General features: G+C 47.9%; 3 protein-coding genes and 1 pseudogene across 3 annotated transcripts; 1 reads left to right on the top strand and 3 right to left on the bottom strand.

Annotated features, from left to right (window-relative positions):
- Positions 1 to 582: 582 nt before the first annotated feature.
- LOC123189638 (haloacid dehalogenase-like hydrolase domain-containing protein At4g39970) lies at positions 583 to 3856 on the top strand (annotated as a pseudogene).
- LOC123189637 (uncharacterized) lies at positions 3692 to 5641 on the bottom strand. Its single transcript, XM_044602098.1, has 3 exons — positions 5288 to 5641; positions 4683 to 5192; positions 3692 to 4593 (listed from the first exon to the last, which is right to left on the bottom strand). The coding sequence occupies exons 1-3, from the start codon at positions 5355 to 5357 to the stop codon at positions 4040 to 4042; spliced, it is 1134 nt and encodes a 377-aa protein (XP_044458033.1). The 5' UTR covers positions 5358 to 5641; the 3' UTR covers positions 3692 to 4039.
- A 3004-nt stretch (positions 5642 to 8645) lies between these two features.
- On the bottom strand, positions 8646 to 15817 carry LOC123189635 (F-box protein At1g78280). The gene is made up of 16 exons (XM_044602097.1): positions 15582 to 15817; positions 14253 to 14360; positions 14095 to 14150; positions 13880 to 14022; positions 13568 to 13765; positions 13292 to 13491; positions 12584 to 12683; positions 11925 to 12506; positions 11670 to 11792; positions 11268 to 11348; positions 10885 to 11192; positions 10581 to 10793; positions 10099 to 10183; positions 9840 to 10023; positions 9288 to 9462; positions 8646 to 9166 (listed from the first exon to the last, which is right to left on the bottom strand). Exons 1-16 carry the CDS (start codon positions 15710 to 15712, stop codon positions 9013 to 9015), a joined length of 2841 nt encoding a protein of 946 aa, XP_044458032.1. The 5' UTR covers positions 15713 to 15817; the 3' UTR covers positions 8646 to 9012.
- Positions 15818 to 17258: 1441 nt separating this feature from the next.
- Positions 17259 to 21162, bottom strand: LOC123185655 (uncharacterized). The gene is made up of 3 exons (XM_044597503.1): positions 20971 to 21162; positions 18178 to 18681; positions 17259 to 18097 (listed from the first exon to the last, which is right to left on the bottom strand). Exons 1-3 carry the CDS (start codon positions 21038 to 21040, stop codon positions 17532 to 17534), a joined length of 1140 nt encoding a protein of 379 aa, XP_044453438.1. The 5' UTR covers positions 21041 to 21162; the 3' UTR covers positions 17259 to 17531.
- Positions 21163 to 22945: the final 1783 nt, after the last annotated feature.

The following is a 22945-nucleotide window of genomic DNA, read 5'->3' as shown; positions in this document are numbered from 1 at the left end:
CGGGGGAGCAGAGGCCAGCACGCATGAAGACCGTGTGAAGGTGCCACCCGTTCCTGGTCGCTGGTGTCGCACAGGGGGGGAGAGGGGTTGGTTAGGCGTCGGGATGGAAGGGACTAGGTGAGGGTTCGGGGAGGATGGTGGGAAAATGAGCGCGGGAGGAAGGGGGGCTAGGTGTATATGCCAAGGTGACGTGGCTACCAAGTTGGTTGCTGACTAGCTGTAGGCGGTCAACTCTCCAAAACCGATAAAAACAGCCTGGTGCCCACGAAATTGGCTTGAGGAGAGGAAATTGATATATGTTTGGTTTTGTGAGTTTGTAAAATAGAAGGTTTTGAAGTTTGGTGCTTGTTTCTTAGACTTAGTGACAATTCAAGGTTGAAATATGGACTTCTCCAAAACCTAAAGTTAAGCCAAATTTACAAGGTTGAACTGAATCTCTGCCAAATCTAAGATACACCTGTGACCTGTGATATGAACGGAGATTCTGCGTTTCTGCTTGCTGCTTGAACTCAGACCACTTCGAGGACCGCACCTTTCTACAGGCCCAACTGAAGGGAACCGTTTGGGAATTATTTCCCTCCTCTCATACGCGATAAGAAAGCCACCACGGCGAAAAAGTGGCGGGTAGATAAGCAGCCATTCTCGAACCATTCGCGCCTATTCCGTTACCATCTCCTGATCTCCGTTCGCATCTCCTGATCTCCGTTCGCATCTCCGATGCCTTCCATGGGCATGGCGTCCACTTCCCTTCTCGCCCCCACCTCCTTCGCCCCGGCCGCCGTCGCCGCCACGGCTCGCCGCCACGGCTCGCCGCAGCTTCTTCAGCCACCGCGGCCCACCTTCCAGTCTCCCCGCGGTCCGCCTCCGCCTCCCCCGCACGTCCTCGCTCGTCGTCTCCGCCTCGGCTTCCCCGCCGCGGTCGCTCGACGCCCTGATCTTCGACTGCGACGGCGTCATACTGGAGTCGGAGCACCTCCACCGGCAGGCCTACAACGACGCCTTCGCGCACTTCGGGGTCCGCTGCCCGCCCGCGGCCGACGCCGACGCGCCGCTGTTCTGGGACGAGGCCTTCTATGACGACCTCCAGAACCGCATCGGCGGCGGGAAGCCCAAGATGCGATGGTACGTCACGCCCGCAAGCTCGAGGCTTCCTTTCGCCTTTCGCGTGTGGCAGTCTGCCTTTTGCGCAATTCCTTCGTGTGCCCTGTGATTGCTTGCTTGGTATTTTGCCTCAGTAATTGCGCTGTGATTGAGTGTTGCTGGCATTTCGATTTCACAATCTGAATTCTTGCTTATCTGCATTGTACGCAGGATGCAGTTGGTCATTAGAATGGTGTGCAAAGTTTAATGTGGCAAGTAGTTACCATTCGAAAAAAAAATGGGGCAAGTAGTCTGAATGGGAATAACTGATTTTGCAGGGCAGGGCATGCTAGGGTCCACATGCTGTTTAAGTAGTTGATGATTAGCGTGTGGATATTGGTTCTGAATTGGTTTGAATCTGTTACAGGTACTTTGGAGAAAATGGGTGGCCTTCTTCAAAGATATTGGAGACAGCACCTTCAAGCGACGAAGACAAGGAGAAGTTAGTTGACGTTATTCAGGTCAGATTCTTTATGTCCTTGGTTCTAAATCAAATGCATTAGCTCCTTATTATCCTTTTTCAAGAGGTACAAATGCTTCGAACCATGTCTAAGAATCCATGAATTTTACAGAAGTACTCTTTTGCAGGACTGGAAAACAGAGAGGTACAAAGCAATAATCAAATCTGGAACTGTAAGTGAAATGTATACATTGAGAAATTCTTACTCATCATCTCATACTGATTTTCAGCTCTGTATGCTAGGTGGAGCCTAGACCTGGTGTTTTGCGGCTGATGGACGAAGTTAAGGGTGCGGTAATACTTATTGCAAGATCTATTTTGCTTTGTGCTAGTGTTTTCCTCATACTGTAAACTGATTTCCAACATAGTATATTTCATTTAATCCTTTTTGTAATGTACACTAGGTGAATTCTTATTTAATGTTCCTATTGAATTACAATAGTATGGGGCTATTTTGAAAGAAATGGGGTGACTTTGGTATATTGGTGTAGGGCATCAAGCTTGCAGTTTGCTCTGCGGCAACTAAAAGTTCAGTGGTGTTGTGTCTTGAAAATCTTCTTGGACTTGTAAGTTGCATTTGACTTAAGGTTGTGTTTCTTATATTTCTGACATGAATTTTATTTCCTCGGTTGAGATTCCATTTCTTTACCATTGTATGGTTTTATAGGAAAGATTCAATGGTCTGGACTGCTTCCTCGCTGGTATAGTTCTGGTTGTTTTTGCTTCTTTCTGATCATGTTTACCATGGCTGTTTTGGGGTTAACTGGCAACAATCACCAAAATGTAAATCAGCGTGCAGGATTGTCCTTACAAAGTTTTCGTACCAGTCATCCTAGTTGTTTTCTTGTTTTATAATTGTGCATTAGTAAAAGTAAAATATGGGTGTGGCTAGGTGTCAGTCGACTGAGACTTAACCAAGTCTCAGTCAAGTGGCATAACATGTAAGAAAGAAAGAATTTTTTTTTTTGCATGGATCTCAATTCAAGATCTCAGGAATATAGCATCGATTGAGGCATAACCAAGTCTCGGTCGACTGAGATCTAGCAAGACTGATAAAATATTACAATGGCTAGTGACAAGATCAAGAAAAAGAAGAAATCAGTGAAATGAATAATATGAAGTCTAGTAACAAGTTGAGATGTGTTTTAGCTTACGTTTTTCACCCGGCTAAGGCCAGATCCTATTTAAATGCACTTGCAATTATTTGTTGTTTGGTAGGTGGTTATATTCTGAAAGCTATGATAAGTGATTCCACGGCATTCAAAATTCTTGATCGTTTCATGTTGCAGGCGATGATGTTAAAATGAAAAAACCCGATCCATCGATATATATTACAGCAGCAAAGGTAGTGAGCACAATTGGAGCAGATCATGTCAAACTTTACTTGAGAATTATTTATTTTTTAAATTCGTTGTGTTAAAGACTTAATTGTTCGATGCAGAAATTAGGATTGGAAAGCAAGAACTGCCTTGTGGTAGAAGACAGTGTCATTGGACTACAGGTAGGTCTTCCAAGTTTTTATTTATCAACTAAACTTATACTCCCTCCGTACTAAAATATAAGACTTTTTTGTAGTTCAATTTGAACTGCAAAAATGTCTTATATTTTGGTACAGAGGTACTAGTACTTTTGAACTCGAGAGATGACTTTCTTTTGACAGGCAGCAAAAGGAGCAGGGATGTCATGTATAATAACATACACACCTTCAACTTCTAACCAAGTAAGATAGAGCTTAGCTACAAAATATTGTTCAGTCTAACAGTCCACATGCTGATCTTCTGAATTTTCTGTAGGATTTCAAGGATGCAATTGCAACCTATCCTGATCTCAGTAATGTGAGGTATGTAATGTCTTATAGTACATTTTAGTTTGTTTCATCTGGTAAAAAAAAAAAACCACACCTGTTAATTCTTTACAGGCTTGAGGACCTGAAGCTACTGCTCCAAGAATCTCTCGTCACTGGATAGTGGAATTTCCTGCTACCTGTTAAACAACACCTGTTAATTCAATCCACCCAGGGGTTGGGTGATCCCCACCCCTCACCTAATCCCCACTAATTCCTTCACCCCCACAATCCCTCTACTAAATCACTGCTCGGTTAAACCTCTTGCCCCTCGGGGAGATTTGAATTGTGCATTGCTGTCACAGTGTAGCGGCAACGGTGAAACATTTGGAGTTACAACAACGGCATGCCCAACTGAATTTACAGTAGAACACATGTACTGAACAGGGGCACATATTCAGCATTTCATACACAGAGAAGCGATTTGAAAAGGAGAAGTGTGAAAACGTAACATTCCAGCTGATTACAGTGATACTGTTGCAGTGAATTATGATCAATTTGATTTGTTCGAAGGAAGCATCAACAAAGCACAATGTTAAGCCTGTTGTCACGCAACTACTATCATTCTCAGCAGTCATTTTCCACTACGGGACGCATCAGCGGAGCAACCGGCGAGCATGCGGGTGCGAAACGCTGACGAGCGAGACGTCGTCAACGACGGGCCCGCAGAGCGTGCCGCTGCTGTCGGACGTGGTGTGGTAGCCGGTGCTGTAGAACACCACCCGGGTGCTGTTCCCCTCGGCCTTGAAGTCGAGCTTGTCGCGCACGAACCCGCCGGTGCCGCGGGACTCGTACGAGACGCGCTTGCCCCCGTACGCCGTGGCCACCTGCACGCTCATGGGCGACGCCGCGCACCTGTTTCCCGCGTCGCCCACCGAGAACTGCAGCCTGTAGGACCTGCCGGGCACGGTGGCCACCTCCTGCACCAGCGCCACCTCCACGCCGGCCACCAGCTCCACGGCGCGGGAGCCGTGCGGCACCCGGAAGTGCGCCGCGTCGATGTACTTGACCACCTTGGAGTAGGACATGATCGCCCACCCCGGCAGCGGCGACGTGGCGTCCTCGTCCATGGGCGGCACCAGCACCCCCCACGGCGACCCCGGCGTCATGTACGGCCCCTCCTCGAAGTCCCCGTTGATCAGCATGTTCTCTGCAGCACAGGTGCAGAGTAGAGTAAGAACTCCGTAACGTGATGAGATTTCGTGGGCGCGGTTAACGACGAGATCGTGTGTGTCTTACGGTGGGTGGCGTGGGGAGGGTTGAGCGTTCTAATGGCGACGGCGTCGACGATGGGGCCGCAGGCGGGGTCGTCCACCTGGTCGTCGCCGTGGTGGATGACGAGCGACACCACGCCCTGCCGGGCCTTGAAGGCCCAGGCGTACGAGTCCCAGCCGCTGCTCGTGTACACCGTCTGGACGGGGAGCTCGCCGCTGGAGGCGTCGCCGGGGACGATGGACACGCTCAGCCTCTCGGACTGGGCGCAGGTGCGCGCCGCGCTGAAGGTGACGGAGTAGTACTTGCCCCGCGTCACGCTGAGCTGGTGCTCGATGGAGGAGTCGGTGCCCAGCCGCACGGCGTGCCTGCCCTCCGGCACCACGAGGACCATGTGGTCCTGCTTCGCCCCGCACTCGATGTACTCCACGAACCCGGTGGCCTTCCAGTGCGGGATCGCGTACTTCCCCGTCACCCTCGAGCCGTTCATCTGGGACCTGTTCGGCGCCTGCTCGAAGTTGCCGTTCAGCAGCGGGCCTGCAGCTTGCATGACAGCACGTATGTCAGGTTAGACGACAATGTAGTAGCTAGCGAGATCCGTAAGAAGATCAAGGAGTAACAATGGCTCTCACCGTCTCCGCCGGAAGCGGCAGCTCGAGCAGCCGCGCAGACGAGCAAGAACAGAACGCCGTTGAGCACCATCTCTCCAGCTGCGAGCCTAACCGGCGTACAGCTCTCTTCTCGGCTACGGGGCAGGTGCTCTCGATCACGGAGTTGCTTAACCGGGAAGGTGCCATCTGGCTCCACTTATAGGCCGACCGTTGAGGCTTCCGGTCAGTTGGGCTGGCGCCGCGAAATGCGGCGGAGCACGAGCGGAGGGGGCTTCGCCTCGCTGGTCCGTCGGCGACGCGCGTGGTGAAATCTGCAGCTGCGGCGGCATTCCCCCTACGTGCGACCACGTGGACTTGAGCGGCGTCTGTGATGATGTTCTGGTTGCCGCGATCACTGCCGCATATGGACGTCGGAGCGGAAGGTTCCGTTTATTCGCTTGGTCGGCCGGCCGGTGCACGCTGGCTCGCCCACGCGCAAGATCGAGGAGGCTGTCAGTGGTGTGGCGCTGCCGCGGGCATCTTGCCAGAGGCGAAACGGGGCGACCGATGCAGCTCGTTCTGTGGGCAGGATCTCAACTGGGAACCATGGCGACTGGGGAGGGCACACCTGCGTGGACTCTGCTCACATGGCCATTCCGTTCCTTTGTCAACGCTCCTCCGTGCCGCGTGTCGGACAGGGTCGGCCGGGGATCAGCCTCAACTGGCTGGTGGCTACTATTTTTTTTTTTGAGAAAAGGAAACAAATAACCCTAAACAAGCACAGTTTACATTGTGGTGATGATAGCCGCCAAGCCGCCAACTGCTTCTTGAGTAATGTCTTCGTTTACAGGGTCGGACGAGATCAGGCTCAGAGAAGGCCGGCTTCCTTCTTTCTTTAAGTCAAAGAGAGGCCGATTTCATAAAAATTAAGGAAAAATTGAAATACGTACAGTGGTTATCTACAAAGAAAAAGAAACAATTAATAAATAGCCCTAAACAAGACACGCTTCAGATTGGGGTGCTAGCCACCGGCCGCTTTTTGAGTAATGTCTTCTTTCACCCATGAAAGCAACATTCAAATATAGGAGTTTTGAAAATGGGGTGGTTTCTAATCCACATTTTGATCTGGATATCAGACTCATCGGACCCTAGAAAGATTTTCTTTTTCAAAATGGAGGCAATTTTTTCAAAATGGGCCCATGGCAACAAAGACAGATCGATGAACGCTCCCAATACACTAGGTCTCAACATCGCAGAGGTAGCCCCATTGGTTGGCTACAATGGTCTTCTTTGGTTTAGAGGAATTTCATAGGAAATCTATAGGATAGGAATTTCGTAGGAAAAATTCTTTTGGAGTCCTTTGATTTGTAGGAATGGATTCTTATTCCTATAGGATATGAATCCATCCCTCACATTTCAAATGAAACAAAATGGCCTAGACTCAATGGAAAAATTCCTAGCATATGCATCAAATGTCGTCTCTTTCTTTATAGGAATTGAGATACATGTCATCTCAGGCCTCTTTTGGTTCATAGGATAGGATTATCGTAGGAATAGGAAATTTGTAGGAAATGAGATTACGGTCTTCTTTGGTTTAGAGGAATCTTGTAGGAATTTCATAGGATATGATTTATATAGGGGCTCATTCAGTTTGGAGGAAATCTAAACGTAGGAATTTGAAGTAGTATAGGAATTTGACAGGATGACACTTGCCACCCTAAGAAATTGACTTGCCTCGTTCCTACGCATAAAATGAGCTTTGAGTGGATGTGCAGTTTCCTCCAAAAGCATAGGAAATGAATAGTATTCCTACGAAATTCCTTTACGCATTTCCTACAAACCGAATGCATATATAGGAAATTTTCCTCTGGAATCCTTGTTCCCATGTTTTTCCTATAAAAATCCTCCAAACTGAATGAGGCCCGGAAAAATTCCTTTAGGCCTCTTTTGGTTCATAGGATAGGATTATCATAAGAATAGGAATCTTGTAGGAAATGGGATGACATGTATGTCAAATCCTATGAGTAGGAATAGGAAACAAGATGTCATTTGGTTGACACCAAAGGAATTTTTCCATTGAGTCTAGGCTCTTTTTTATTTTCCTATGAAATCTGGAGGATAGGAACTAATCCTATGTAGGAATAGGAATCCATTCCTATGAACCAAAGGGGTCTAAAGGAAAAAATCCTATAAGAATCCTATCCTCTAGAATTTCTATGAAATTCCTCTAAACCAAAGGAGGCCTTAGAGCCCTTTGGTTTGTAGGAATGGAATCCTATTCCTGTGGAGGAATTCTTCCTATCCTCCACATTTCATAGGAAAATAGGGCTCTTTTGATTCAAAGGATTTGCATAGGAATTTTGGAGGATTAAAATCCTTAGGAATTTTTCATATGTTGGTTGTTTGATTCATAGGTTTGAATCCTATAGGAATTTTTCCTAAGGAATTTTTTGTACTACTTCCCATAAGATTTCTAGCATCCACTCAAACCTCTTTGAAAGAATCTTTTGTTTTTCCTGTGATGCAATCAAACAACCGAAAATCATATAGGATTGAGATGAGCATGACATTCCAATCCTATACCTTCTTTGGTTCATAGGATAGGAATTTTATATGAATAGGAAAATCATAGGAAGTGAGATGACATGCATGTCAATTCCTATAGAGAAAGAGATGTCATTTGGCGCATAGGATAGGATTTTTTTTTTCATTGAGTCTAGGCTAATGTTTTTTTCCTCCAAAATGTGAAGGATTGATTCCTATCCTACATAGAAATAGGAATCCATTCCTACAAACCAAAGGGCTTCAAAGGAATTTTTCCTATGCAAATCCTATCCTATAGAATTCCTACAAAAATCCTACAAACCAAAGGAGGCCCTATATTTTTCATATTCCCATGTTTTTACAATCCCACGAATCAAAGAGGCCTCAATGGAAAAAAAATTATGATGTGAATCAAAGAGCATCTCCTTTCCTATTCCTACTCATAGGATTTGAGATAGATGTCATATCATTTCCTATGATTTTCCTACACTATGAACCAAAAGAGGCCTATATGTATCTCAAATCCTATGAGTAGGAATAGAAAACAAGATGTCATTTGATTCACACCAAAGAAATTTTTTCATTGAGTCTAGGCTCATTTTTATTTTCCTATGAAATGTGGAGGATAGGAACCAATCCTATATAGGAATAGGAATCCATTCTTATGAACTAAAGGGCTCTTAAGGAAAAAAATCCTATGAGAATCCTATCCTCTAGAATTCTTATGAAATTCCTCCAAACCAAAGGAAGCCTCACTTCCTATGATTGTCCTATTCCTACGATATTCCTCTCCTATGAACCAAAGGAGGCCATAGAAAGAAAAGAAAAAAAAAGTAGTACAAGATTACATGCTATCTTGATCAAACAAGATTAAATGCATTCGCTGAAATATCAAATGAGTTCTAATTCTATGAAAATGCACATCCCCTCCCGAAATCCCTTGTAACTTGTTCATCAGAAGTCCTATTGACCCCTGACCCGCGCTGACCGGCCTACACGCTTTGACCACAGCCACGTCGATAGGGGGCCCACTAAGGCGTAATGGCCGGACGTGCATCTTTGCAAAAGAAAAGAAAACAGCAAAGCTGCTACACACCAGAGTAAACAAAAATGTTTTGCCCCTTATTATTATTTTGCTCTTATAAACGAAGCTGGGCAATATGCCAAAGGGTGAAAGGGACTATTTCTTTTGAGCGTATGTATTGGTAGTCGTGACAAATGAGCTAGCTAGAGAGTGTAGGCGACGATTGCTGGTATCGGTTGAGGTCATCCCAGACCAAGTGCTCGACCTCCTCCCACGACGTTGCATTCCTCAGCTCCTTCCACAGGCCAAATATAGCTGCCAAGACGTTGTCGTCGTGCAGTATGCAGTAGCACCTGTAAGCAAGCAGCGCACATCAGAACCAACACACATGTTTCTCCCTTGGACACTCACAACCCAACAAGGATCGATCACAGCTCGCATTGCTTATCATTGTTTGTTTATGTATGTACTTACATCGCGCGATATGATGCGGTGCTGAATTTCGAATTTTGCACCGACTTGTAGATGTCGTCGTTTGATTTCCCTCTGAGGAAAGGAAGCTGATAGCTTCCAAGGTACTCCCTCAGAAGATCAATATCACCACGGAAAACATCCAACTGCAGCGGAATTAGGTCGCACAGAGGATCCCCTGTTACGATAAACAATATTTGATCGCAATCAAATAAATAGATATAAACTCTTTCTAACAATCTTACATACTCCCTCCGTTCTGAATTACTTGTCTTACATTTGTCTAGATACGAAGGTATCTAGCACTAAAATGAGTCTAGATACATCCGTATCTAGACAAATCCAAGACAAGTAATTCGGAACGGAGGGAGTAGCTTCTAAGACTGCAAACCGGTAGATTTGAGCAGCTCAACTTAAGCATTTTTAAAGATAGTTATCCCATCTCCGATTCAGATGTCAGTGATACATACAAAATTGGTATTTTGTTAAATGTTCACATGACAATAACTTGAACAATGTCAGATTTCCAGGAAACAAAGTAAACCGGCTGCTTACCAATGGACAGATCACTGAAGTCAATAATATGGATTTCATTCAGTTTCTCCAGATCTCCGTCACCAGTGCTTTTGGTATCAGTGAGGGAACCCATTTCGGGAGCCCTCTGAGTAAGAATGTTATCGTCCATAATATCTGAATGTATCCAAGAAGGGAATGTGTACACCGAGTCACCGTCGCCATCCTAATTGTTCAATCATACCATTAAACACAATGCTCGACCAAGATGCATACAAAGTAGATGAGATTGAAAAATTACCTTAACAAACTTGATTAGAGAACTCATATCAGGAGGGAGATATTCTTCAGCCTTCTCAATTAAAACTGTTGGTACGGTACCACCCCTTCACAAATATGCAAGCAATGTTGAGGTATCAGGCAGTGTATGGAATTTTGTATCAATATAATATAGAACAGGTCAATACCAAATCAATGTATAGTCATTGCAATTTATATTTTGATTATGTTGAAATGTTAGAATATTAAAGAATGTAATGGTTATTTATTGAATGCCTGCCTCTGCAATGTTTTTGGAACCTAAGTACACTTTCGTAGAGGATTTTAAGTTGCAACTCTATAAGACAATATTCTTCTTAGTCACGTCACATGATTGCAGACACAAAATTGACTTGCAAACTCACAATGTTTCTGGATAAAATAAACTGAGCAACAATGTCCTGTTTTAGTAAAACTTCAAAAATCTGTGCCGAACAAACCTGCTTTAGAAAAAAAATCACTTACCAGTTAGCTAGGTGCTTCTTTATATTATTCTTTCTTCTGTTTAGAGTAGAAATTACTTGTTTCCATTCAGGTGGATCACTGTCTTTCACATTATTGTCCTCTGGTTCGGGTAATGATTCCTCATGTGGAAGGGGTAATAAATGGATATTTCGCATTTGAACTCCCAAGGATGATGCAAGATTCAATAGGTCAGCCTTGGACAATGTATCACGGCTAAGAAAAATGAAGAGTAGAGTAAGCACGTATTTACATAATTAATCAAGTAATTATTCTCATTTTCACCTGAGAAATGAATAAAACTTACACGTGAGCAAAGATATCCCCTTTGCATTTTCTGGTAACCATGTAAGGCCAAATAGGTCTGTTTGAAGATTCAGCTGAACCATCCATTCCAAACTGTTGTTTGCTCCATAACCCAAGAGGAAAACAGCTGTTTGCATAAGAAAGCTCCAGAGGATAGTATTTAGCCAAAACATCTGGCATTCCTTTTCCATTCCATGGGACTGTTCTGTAGACGCCATCTTCGTACACAAGAAAGCCACTTGCAATGATCTCAGGGATGTGGTTGACCAAAGGCGAGCCAACTTTTCGCAGAAGATCATAGAACTCAAGCTGCATCAAGAAAGGGATCAAAATCGTGAGTGTTGCACTCAATTTTATTAAGTTGCAGAACCAATGCAACAATACCTCTGTGCCTAAACCATGGGCAGAATAACCCAAGCCTCCTTCAGCATTGATTTTAATCACATTGTCAGAGACAATGAAGACCTGAAAATTGTGGTGCATGTTATATTCACATACCATGCAGCGATGAGTGTATATGAACTGCAATTTGACACTAACTGGCATCACAGAATACATCTTAGAATCTCAGATATGTTTAATGTCTTGGGGATTGGCGCATAGCAGTGAGCAATTATGTATACAGTAACAAGTAAACCAAGATATTCTGTATGAATCAGTTTCTGTGAGTGATATTTATGGAGTAAGTATTTCGAACCAACACGAATTACATGATACTAACATGCCAGAATTGTTTATCGACAGTTCTAAATCTGAGACAGCTAGTAAAAGTAAGTGTATACTTACTGGGTTGCTACCTGTCCCAACAGGAAGCTTCTCATCCTCTGACGGTGCCGGTAAACTATGGCATGCCCTTATTTCCTCTAAGCATGCATACCATTTGTCCACATTTATTGCTAGGCATGCACCCTACACAAATAAACATATATATTGGCAGAAGGAACAGACCATTATCAAGAAATAGATACATAAACCACATGGTAATTTCATAAAAAAGATTGACATAGTAAAATTTTATGTAAATGATGGAACAAAGCTCACCTTCCATATTAGTCCTCTCAGTTCAGGTTTAAGAACCCATAGCCTACGCAGCCATTCTCTTGCTTCTCTCTGGCCAATTGGATTAGTAGGACTCCAGACAGAAGTATAGTGATCTTTTTCTTTCTCAAGGAATTGAGATAAGAAACCTATATCATATGAGAAAACTTGGTTCTCCAAACTTTTGTCGACGTCTGAGAACTCAAATGAAGAACACTGACTTTCACTGTTTGAATCTCTTACAGACCCTGAACCTTTCAGTCTTTCTTCTGTACAGGTCATGTCATTGTGGTTCGATGTAATTGTTCCAGGTGGATGATTTTCTATATCTCTAACAGATTTTCCCGGAACAGCAAGTAAGCCAGCACGACAAACTCCTTTGTGACAGTGACCAGGTGCCATGTCTAGACATACATGCTCAAAATTTGATTGATTGACAAAATTCTGTGTAACTGCAACTGTCGTCTCAAGGTTTAAAACACAATGCCACCATCCACTAGGAACAAATATAGTCTCTCCTGGCAATTGTGTGCATTCCAGTGGCTTCTCATGTTCGGCAAGATGAGGATAGATATCAAGCCACCACTGCAAAGGATCAAAATAATGTGAAACGATATGGGGTAAAGTTTGGAGAAAAGCAAAAACAGTAATAAGTTCATTACCTGCAAAGATGTTGGAGTCTCAATGTCAACATCACCATCTTCAGCACTTACATGTACTGTGACACCACCAGGCACTCTTCCTGGAGGGTACAGTGCCCATCTATGAAATAAGGTGGAAATCATTAGTGGAAACACAAATTCTTGCTCCTTCCAAATTTTCAGCATTGTACAACATAGGACAGTCAGCTTTAACAAGTCAAGAGGAGTACAAGTTAAGGTTGTATAGCATATCCTCGCACAGTTCACAGTATAGGTCTATGGTTCTAAAGTTCCAATTCAAAATACAAAGCATGCACCCAAGTTGAATCACATCTCTCTATTGCCCTTGGTTATCTTCCGTCTCTGTTCAACATATATGACATGATTCTCTCTCACTCCCAAGACATAACTATGGGCATCCTGACTAAATTTGTCAATCGTTAATTCAACTCGCCCAGTTGGCTGATTATTTCTGCACGACTGTTTTTTCACATCTGACTTTAAAATAAGCAACACACAGAACAGCACCCAGTCACCCACAAGCTGCACCAAAATAGAAGCACTGCAATGACCGTAAGGATCCAATAGGCCAGAAATGTTGCACAAGATCCATGCACATTTGTTTAACTGCTACTAGATTTCAAATATACAACTACGTGGTGAGTACCACAGCTTGAGTGCACTATCGAGTAACACCTACGCACACGTATATAAAACAAACGGTCCAACCTTTTTCGGCCACAAAGAAGAGTATTCCACGCACTGGTTAATCCTGGATCAACATGCCAAGAGGCACCTGATCTTTCTGGTCCAATGATGAACCATCTGAAAGCTGGTCTTTGTTCATAATCCAAGACATCAAAAAGATCTTCTTGAAATAAATGAGGGACTCTGTAATCTTCCAATAGTGCTGGTGCTGACTCTCCAAACTGTAACAATTTTCTGAACTAAGTTTCTTCTTTATTTTCATAACTTCAGTAGTAAATGAAATGAAGTGATGATTACCTTATCATCAAATATGTAAAGAGGGTCTTCATCATGCTGGAGTTCCATGTAAGAAACGTAGTCTTTCAGTTTCATTATTATCTTCTTAGGGCTTCTTTGTGATATCCTAAATGTAACTTCACCATAATCATGTACCAGTTGCTGCATCGACCATTTCGTTCTCGCTGGCCAGGATTCAGCCAGCTTACCAAGCAAAACCTAGTTGTGCAATACCACCAATATATTTCAGATAAAAATCATTGCAAAACAATAATGTAGAAAATCCACATGTTATAAATCTGAATTAAAAGCAAAAGCTAACTCAATTCTTACTGGGCCTTTTCCATCATACTGAGAACGGAAATGATCCAAAGAAAGATCATCCTTTCTTTCCACATGGCCATTGTCAAAGGAATAACTACTCAAAGTAGTAAAACATCTATACCATCTCCTGTATAAGTACAATGAGTTGAATCCTGCATGAAAATAAGTATGAATAGGGAAATAAAAAAGGCAAACACAACAAACATAAAGTAGATGTACCATACCATCAAAATGACGAGCCTTCTGCTCAAGCTCACTATTTTCGGAGCAAAGATTAAGCCTGAAAATGAAGCAATCCAACCTTTTCAGTGGTAATCATTGGTCAACTTAGGATTGTTTTCAAAATACAGAAGGTTACACGACAGATAGAATGGTGATATACCTAGACAACGTTGTTTTCTTCCAAGAACCTTTGTACTCAAAATGACCACCAACGGAAAGATATTTACTCATCCAGAGAGGTTCCTCGTTGCAAAGTATGTACATGACACTGCAAAGTGCAAAATGATTTCAGATACTGCGTCATCCTACCACCGTTTTAAGGTAGAAACACAGACATGATGTCTTAGCTCATGATCTCTAGATAATGACAATGTCAAACATCAGGAACTACCCTCTGGTCCCCTAAAACCTGTTGTTTTGGACACGGACACGGTCTTTAAAATACAGTTTTGACCTTTAGTGTCTTTAAAGTACATCCATAAAATCCAAAAGAATCATACATCATGGAAATACTTCTCAAGATCAATTCAGTGATGTTCAGGTATCTAATATAAATATTCATGAAGATATTGGCAGCCAAAATTTCCGAAAAATTGGCTCTACCTTTGTCTAAAACGTCCGCTTTTACAGGACCGCAGGAGTACGATTCTGTGCTCGTCCAGTCTAAAATAGGTGACTGTTTAGTGTCCTGCACACAGAAACATGAAAGAAATGTGTGCTTCATGATTTCTGTCTATCTAGCCGTATACTCTCTCCGTTCCTAAATATTTGTCTTTTTAGAAATTTCAAATGGACTACCACATACGGATGTATATAGACATATTTTAGAGTGTAGATTCACTCATTTTGCTCCGTATGTAGGGCCTGTTTGGTTCACACCTAGGTCAGCCCCGCCAAAATCGGGCTCGCCAAATTATTGGCAAAGGATTTCGCCGCCTCCGTCTCGCCAGCGTGCAGGCATTAAAGTTGAACGAATGACCCAAAAATTGGCGTGGGCAGGAAACTTTCGCTACGAACCAAACGGACACCGTTACTTATGGTCAACGCCAAAAGTTTGGTAAGGCAGCCTCGGGCTGCAATCCAAACAGCCCCGTAGTCACTTCTTGAAATCTCTAGAAAGACAAATATTTAGGAACGGAGGGAGTAGTTATGTTTTAACTGCTACTACCAGTCTAGTATAAACGATTACTAATACCAATAAGCATTTAGCATAAACATGTGGTGGATTGTTATTTGATAAGAAAAGGAAGCATTTGAGAAACAAAACAACTTGCTAACATCTACTTCGGCCCAGAGACAATACTCTGTCTCTGGTAGTAGCTTCAATTTCCACTCGAGTTGAGTGACCACCATTAAAATCAAAAATCAAACCTCAGCACCCACATTCTTAACTAATACATGGAGCTAACTGCAAAACAGAGGAGAAATGAACAGAACAGAGAGAGAGAGAGAGAGAGAGAGAGAGAGAGAGAGAGGGAGACGCGGCGACCTGCTGACGCATGCGAGGCGGCCGATGTCGGTGGGCTGGAGGAGGTCGACGACGGCGCAGAGCAGCTCGTCGGGGAGCACCGCCAGGCCCCCCAGCGCGGCGCCCCTCCGGTCGTTCCCCGCCGATTCCATTGCCGCGCCGGCGACCGGGCCGGGTCGGTGGGCCTGCTTTGCTGGCTATGGGTGCGTGCCGGGGTCAGAATAGTAGTATCATCGGTGGGATGCGGTGGGCTGGAAGAATTCGTTTATTTATAGTGGCGAGCTTTTTTGAAAAGCGTGGACGCGTATTGGATTCGCCGATACGGCCTGTCGACCCCATCATTTTGGGTCGCGTAACACAGAAATCCTGTAAACTGGGCGGGAAAGCATGGTTCATCTGAGGCGTGCGCCGGCACCGTACGCGTGTCCCGAGTGACATGCAATTGATGCTCCGATCCTATTCCGTTTTATTCAGCTTATTTTATTTTCTTTTGGTTAGTGACCGCCGAATCTTGCACCACTTTGCATTCTATTCTTTTCACACGCACGAAAAATGTCATATGCAGCTACGGACGAAGGCATGGGTAGAAGAACGTTTTTTCTATTACACCATTCCATGATTAAACTAGCACAATAGCTAAATGTAAGTCGCCTGAAAATAAAATTTAGGTCGGTCATGATAGATCACTGGATCGGTTAGGGTTAGGAATTCTCCGGTAGACCTACCTTCTGCTTGAGTTGACGAGCTCGATCCAGCGCCGGCCATGATGAAGTAGGCAAGGTGACGATGTGGACAGGGAGTGGATGGCGGCGGTGGCGGAGCTTCCCGTGAGCGCCGCGCTAACCCTAAATCAGAAGGGATTGTCGATGGGGGTTGTGGCAGCGATTAACCTCGTAAGTCGTGCCCCGGCCCTCACCTCTGTTTATATAGCATGGGTCACAGGGGCCCACCAACCATGGTTTGGTTGGGCGCCCCCGATCAGGGCGCGAGTCAAGGGCCCGTTCGACCCGTTGGGTTCAAACGGGATAGAGATCAACCTAACATTCTCCCCCTTGATCTCAACTTTACTTTTAACTTTATACTTTCTAGTTTATTTGATTCATCACATATTGGTACATAGAGCATGTTTCATCGTCACAGCTTAATTGCCGTTAGAATCATACAGCTACAACATATGTTATGTTCAGAAGCAAATTCTGTTCCTTTTGGGCCTATCCAGAAATCATAAGACTTTCCCTTAAACCCATGCCGGCTAAGTGTTTCTTGAACACATTGGGTGGTAAGCCTTTCGTTAGCAGATCCGCAAGCATATTCTTTGTCCTTATATGCTCGAGACTTATAGTTTGATCCTGCATTTTATCTTTCACAACATAATACCTTATCTCTTAGAAAGGCTCGCCGGTGATCTATTAGGGTGGCAGGCTCGCCGGCGATCTGTATATTTTAGGGTCGCAAGCTCGCCGACGATCCATCTTAGGGGGGTGGGTGGGTGCAGGTTTGCCGGAAAATTTTGATCATGACCGGGATTAGAGGAATGGTTGGGGACGGCGGCAGCATGACAATACGGGGCAGTTGAGGGGAGGGCGTGATGGCGAAGCTGGTGCGGGAGCGCTGCCGCCGCGGGCGTCGGCAGGCGGTTTGGCCGGGGGTACGTCGGGCGGATTAGGGAAGAAGATGAACAAGAGGTTTGGCAGGAGGTTGGAAAAAAAATCATCTGGCCTTCATTTTGCATCTGACGGCTTTCAATCGACTGACCCAAAAACCATTTTCAGCTACTGTCATCTTGCATCCCTCCGCATAAGTAAACCCGTTCCTAAAACTTTTTCGATAAAGGGAAACCCGTTCCTAAAAAAATAAGTAACGAATAAAATGTGTAGTGGTACAATTGCCAAGCCAGCACGGCCACGGATGATACACTGTGTTCCAGACGCAATGTAACAGCCGTGTCAGCCTCGGGAACGAACGAACGCATCAGCGAAGCAACCGGCGGGCAGGCGTCGGCGGAACGCAGACGAGCGAGGCGTCGTCGACGACGGGCCCGCAGCGGGTGCCGCTGCTGTCGGACTTGGTGTGGTAGCTGGAGCCGGAGAACACCACCTTGGTCCGGCTATGGATCGCCGTGAACTCGAGCGAGGCGCGCGTGGTGCCCCCGCCGTAGCCGTCGGAGCGGTGCACCACGGTCTTGCTCCCGCCCGCCGTGGAGACCAGCACGCGCATGGGCTGTTCGTCGCTCGACTCGCACCGGTTGCCGGCGTTCCCGACCGAGAACTCCAGCCTGCACGCGCTCCCCGGCACGGTCTCCACCTCCTGCACCAGCGCGGCCTCCCCGCCGGACACCAGCTCCACGGCGTAGGAGCCGTGCGGCACCGCGTAGTGCGGCGAGTCCACGTACTTGATGACCTTGGAGTAGGACATGATCATCCACCCCGAGATCGGCGAGATGTGGGTCTCGTCCCTGTTGGGCACCAGCACCCCGAATGGTGACCCCGGCGCGATGTACGGCCCCTGCTCGAAGTCCCCGTTCCTCAGCAAGTTATCTGGACAAAATCGCACAGAGAGAGTCAGGTAAATGGCTGATCTGACATCTCGAAAGTTCATGCATGAGATTGTGTCTTACCGCCGGTGGCCTGAGGAGGGTAGAGCGTCTTGATGGCGACGGAGTCGATCATGGGGCCGCAGGCGGGGTCGTCCTCGTGGACGGGGTTGTGGATGGTGAGCGTCATGACGTCGTTCGTGGCCTGGAAAGCCCAGCAGTAGGAGTCCCAGCCGCTGCTGGTGTACACCGTCTGGATGGAGATCTCGTCGGACGCGTCGCCGGGGACGACCGACACGGTCAGCTTCTCGTACTGGGCGCACGTGCGCGCCGCGCTGAAGGTGACGGAGTACTGCGTGCCCGGCGCCACGCTGAGCTGCTGGTGGATGGAGCCGTCCTCGCCCAGCCGCACGGCGTGCGAGCCCTCCGGCACCGTCAGGATCATGTCGCCCTGCGTCTGCCCGGACTCGATGTACTCAACGTGCCCGGTGATCTTCCACTGTGGGATGGCGTTCGCCCCCGTCACCCTCGAGCCGTCCATTTGGAACCTGTCCGGCGAGTCCTCGAAGTTGCCGTTCGGGAGTGGGCCTGTAGCGTAACATGACAGTGTTAGAGACAGAAGCTTGTGCTGCATGTAAGGGCATCTCCATCCGCGTCCCAGGAAGGCCTCCCAGTCGTTTTTTTCTGCGCCGGCGTCGAAAAATCGGCCCAGTCGCGTCCAGGAGCTCGATTTTCGCCGGCTTGAGCCGAAAACAGCGCCGGCGGATTCAGGCTGAACCCGGCGCGCTGGGGGGTGCCCGGGGGCGCCGGGGCGAACTGTTTTGGCGCGGAACAGCCGCGGGCTCGCCGCGTCAGCGACTCTACCCTCTTCTCGCCCCTTCGTCGTCCTCATCGCCTCGTTTCCCGCGGCGAATCAATGCCAAAGCTGCCGCGCTGCCGCGCCGGTCAGCCTGCGCCATTGATGTCTCACGGGTGGCGCAGTGAAGACCGGATGACGCGCGTTCCTCGCCCTCCCTCGCCCGCCACGCGTACTCACGGCGGCTCGCGCACGGGCGGCGCCTCGGCCTATATAAGACGCGCCCCAGCACACTCGGTGACTCGCACTCTCTCGCCGTCGTCGTTCCTCCCTCTCCTCTCTCTCGCCGTCTTCAGTTCATCACACCCATGGCCGAGCGCTTCCCAGGCGACGGCGCGGCGGCGAACGGCTTCGACCGCCGCCATCTTCACGAGAACGAGGCTCGCCTCCTTTTCGAGGCCGAGTACCCGGTCCCGCCGGACATGCGGGTGCCCGGGGCGTGGAGGATCAGCGCCGGCGGCGTGCCGGTGCCCCCGATACCCACCGGCGCGGCGCGGCGTGCGGAGATCGCACGCATCCGCTCGTCCCTGCCGCGTGCGGCGAGGGAGGGGCCACTGTACGTTCCCGACATCCCGCTCTGGGAGCCTTATTTCCGTCGCCGTCACGCCGAGCAGCTCGAGGCCACCAACGGCGTCGAGCCCTCCGGCAGGCTCAACGCTGTCGGCCGGCGTCGGTGGTGGGGCGTGCCCGGGCGCACGTTGGAGGCCGTCCTCGAGTACATCGACGGCGGCAACATGCCGCGCCTCGAGTACCCCGCTCCCCCGTCCTTCCCACGCCGCCGGGGAAGCTCCTGGACCCCGAGGCGCATGGAGACCGGGGGGTCCTCCTCCTCGTCCGGCGGCTCCCCCTGCCTCCACCTCCGCCCCGTCAAGCCGGAGCCCCAGGGCACGTCTGTCAGCGCGCGCACCCGCAGCTCCGGCGTCCGCATCGGCGACAACGCCTCCCCCACCGACCGCTTCGTCCTCGTCGAGCCCAAGCCGGAGCCCGGCCTCCCCGTGGAGTACGAGGAGATAGCCCGGCGTGGCTTCTCCGACGAGGACGCCCTGCGGTGGGCGCGGGACGACTATCTCCGCGACGAGATGGTCCGGCAGCGCTGGGCCCTGGAGGAGATCACCGCCCGCAAGCGTGGGCGCGAGGACGAGCACGGCGTCGTGGTCCTCGACAGCGACGACGACGACGACGACGCCCCCGGACCGTCCAACCCGCCGCGCCAACCGGGGGAGGGATGCAGCAGGGACGGCAGAGGCGTCGGCGGGGGCGACGACGACGACGACGACGATGACGACGGCGATGACTACACGCGGTTCTACAGCCTCCTGGGCATGTAGAACCGCGTGGGCGGGCGGCGAGGCGGCCGGCGAGGAAGACGACGGGGGTAGCCCGCGGTAGTTTTTCCTTTTTTTATAAAATATGTTTAAATTTGAACGAACTCGAACATGTTTGCGTTGTGTTTGCGCCGAATTTAAACACTTTAAAAACCCATGGAGGGCCGCGACTGGGGGGCATCGCCCCCAGTGCGCGATTTAGCGCCGGTGCATTCCCAGGAGGCTATTTTTTACCCCTCCTCGAGGGCCAACGGCTGGAGATGCCCTAAGAAAACTACTAGTATAACATAAACAGTCAACGCCAGCATTTTGGGAGAAGCCACGCTCTGTCTTCTAGCGTAGCTGATGCTTAAAAAGTTCGCTAATCTTAGTAGCCCCTCTAAATCTAAGCTGAGCGATTACACGTTTCTACGTAACAAATTATAGTGACACTACTCCTGTGCAATCGCGCGACAATTAACACTAAACTTTCTTACAGTGAGTTAACCGACACTAGTTTCATTGACAACCTAGCTAGCAGGCTGGCATGATCATTAGTACTCACTAAGAACATCGAGAAGACGACAACAATGACAAGTTAGCAAATTAGACTCCCAGTATGAATCCGGCAGTCCATTCCACTCCACTAAATTATGAACCAAGCTACTAGTAGCATGCATGGAACATGTAAGTAACTTTTGTGCGTGTGGCTCTCACCATCGCCGGCAGAAGCAGCTCGAGCAGCCGCGCAGACGACCAAGAACAGCAGCGCGCCCTTGATCGCCATCTTCTCCCGCTCTTCACCTCCTAGATCGGCTAATGTACCTCGCAATCTTCCTTCCTCGCGCTTTGGAGTAGTTCTCTCGAGCTTCTACGTGTCGGGGAGAGAGCTTATCTGGGAAGTCACCGTTGCACTTGCGGTCCACTTATAGGGGGCGCGACGAGGAGGAATAATAACGGGCCGATCGATCGGCTGGGCGCCGCGGAACGCGCCGGGGTCGTCGCGCGCTGCACGAGGCCACGAGAAGGGCACCGCCCTCCTCTCCACCTGGCCACTGATTCGATCCGTCGGATGCGGCCACGGGCGGTGAAAAATGGCCTCGATCGCCGGCCGGCGCTTATTATCAGTTGGTGGTACGACGTAGTACGTGTGGCTGCAGGCGCAACGGCGTGCGTTCACGTGGACTTGTGCGGCATCTGCAGGCCGATGGAATGGAAGGATCCCGCTGTCTCCTCGATCGATCGATCGATTGGCTGGGCGCCAGGTATCCGGGCGATCACGTAGCGTTCATGTGGATTTTGATCTGCAGCGGTGGCATCATTTACGAGTCGTCGCAGCTTGAGCTCCCTCCAAGGACAGCTTATAAGATGCTTGACGCTGGAGTCAACTTTGCGCCCTGTCAGAAGGGCGCGTGCATATCTGAATCGAAACAGTACGCACTGATGGTCCACTAGTATCATTTAAAAACAAGGACCATAATAATATTACCACCGTTCCAAAATTAAAGGACTTGGATTTGCCTAAATATGAATGCATCTTCTTTTTTGCAATGGAATTGGAAGCTTTATTAGTGAAGGATCGTAAGGTTACAGTCTGCCCGTAGGCTAGATAAAAGGAAATCTAGGCTTGCATCAAGCCAGCTCTCAGTGCCATCAGGTGAACAAGCAAAGCGAGCATACTGATGGGCTGGAACATTTGAATCCCTACCAACATAAGTAACCGTGAGAGAAGCAAAACTAGCACCGATCTTCTCTAATTCCTTCAAGACAAACGCCCCAATTCACCATGAATTATTGTGTGATTTTCATAGATTGACTAACTCCAAGCAGTCAATCTCCAAGATCACATGTGAGAAGCCACGAAGTTGAGCAAAGATCATTCCTTCACGAAGGGCGAGAAGTTCAGCAGTAAAAGGATCAGTAACACCCTGCAATGGTTTACTCCAGGCTCATAGGAACGCCAAGTGTGAGCGAGCCACACCTCCGGCCCCTCCTTTTCATGGCTTCGACACTCATGGCCCCATTAGTGTTTATAGTTACCCAACCTACTTCGCGTGGTCGCCAGCACTGAGCAGCCGCTGCTATCTTGTGCTATGGAGGAAGATCCAGAATCGCCAATGTCTCATGAACCCATTTTATAGCTTGTGCTGGGTCATAACCTTCACAATCGCGAGTCCAACAATTACGTGATGTCCAAATGTTGTGCATGATCGTGATAACTTTGCAGCGCTCATCTTCTGTTAACAAAGAGTCCAGCAAGATGTCTCGCGCCCATGTATCTGGATGCAGATGAGGCGAGTGGAGCAGAAATATGTCCCTTGTTGCTATCCAAAACTTTTTTGCATGAGTGCAATGTATCATCACATGTTGCATGTTCTCGTTGAGGGAGTCCTGGATTAGGGGGTCTCCGAACAGCCGGACTATATCCTTTGGCCGAACTATTGGACTATAAAGATACAAGATTGAAGACTTCGTCCCGTGTCCGGATGGGACTCTACTTGACGTGAAAGGCAAACTAGGCAATACGGATATGCATATCTCCTCCTTTGTAACCGACCTTGTGTAACCCTAGCCCCCTCCGGTGTCTATATAAACCAGAGGGTTTTAGTCCCTAGGACAATATACAATCATACCATAGGCTAGCTTCTAGGATTTAGCCTCTCTGATCTCGTGGTAGATCAACTCTTGTAAT

The sequence above is a fragment of the Triticum aestivum genome, chromosome 2A (genome assembly GCF_018294505.1).
Source record: "Triticum aestivum cultivar Chinese Spring chromosome 2A, IWGSC CS RefSeq v2.1, whole genome shotgun sequence".
NCBI classification, from domain to species: Eukaryota; Viridiplantae; Streptophyta; class Magnoliopsida; order Poales; family Poaceae; genus Triticum; species Triticum aestivum.
This window is presented reverse-complemented; position numbering and strand designations above follow the sequence as displayed.

Coding starts and splice junctions, on each gene's coding strand:
- LOC123185655 (XM_044597503.1), bottom strand. CDS start 21,040: ATGGCGATCAAGGGCGCGCTGCTGTTCTTGGTCGTCTGCGCGGCTGCT. Junction 18,682..20,970: donor AGCTGCTTCTGCCGGCGATG/GTGAGAGCCACA, acceptor GTTACGCTACAG/GCCCACTCCCGAACGGCAAC. Junction 18,098..18,177: donor CCCTCCTCAGGCCACCGGCG/GTAAGACACAAT, acceptor GATTTTGTCCAG/ATAACTTGCTGAGGAACGGG.
- LOC123189635 (XM_044602097.1), bottom strand. CDS start 15,712: ATGGAATCGGCGGGGAACGACCGGAGGGGCGCCGCGCTGGGGGGCCTG. Junction 12,684..13,291: donor CTTCTTTGTGGCCGAAAAAG/GTTGGACCGTTT, acceptor CTTATTTCATAG/ATGGGCACTGTACCCTCCAG. Junction 9,167..9,287: donor ACCGCATCATATCGCGCGAT/GTAAGTACATAC, acceptor GCTTGCTTACAG/GTGCTACTGCATACTGCACG.
- LOC123189637 (XM_044602098.1), bottom strand. CDS start 5,357: ATGGTGCTCAACGGCGTTCTGTTCTTGCTCGTCTGCGCGGCTGCTCGA. Junction 5,193..5,287: donor TGCCGCTTCCGGCGGAGACG/GTGAGAGCCATT, acceptor TGCAAGCTGCAG/GCCCGCTGCTGAACGGCAAC. Junction 4,594..4,682: donor CCCTCCCCACGCCACCCACC/GTAAGACACACA, acceptor CCTGTGCTGCAG/AGAACATGCTGATCAACGGG.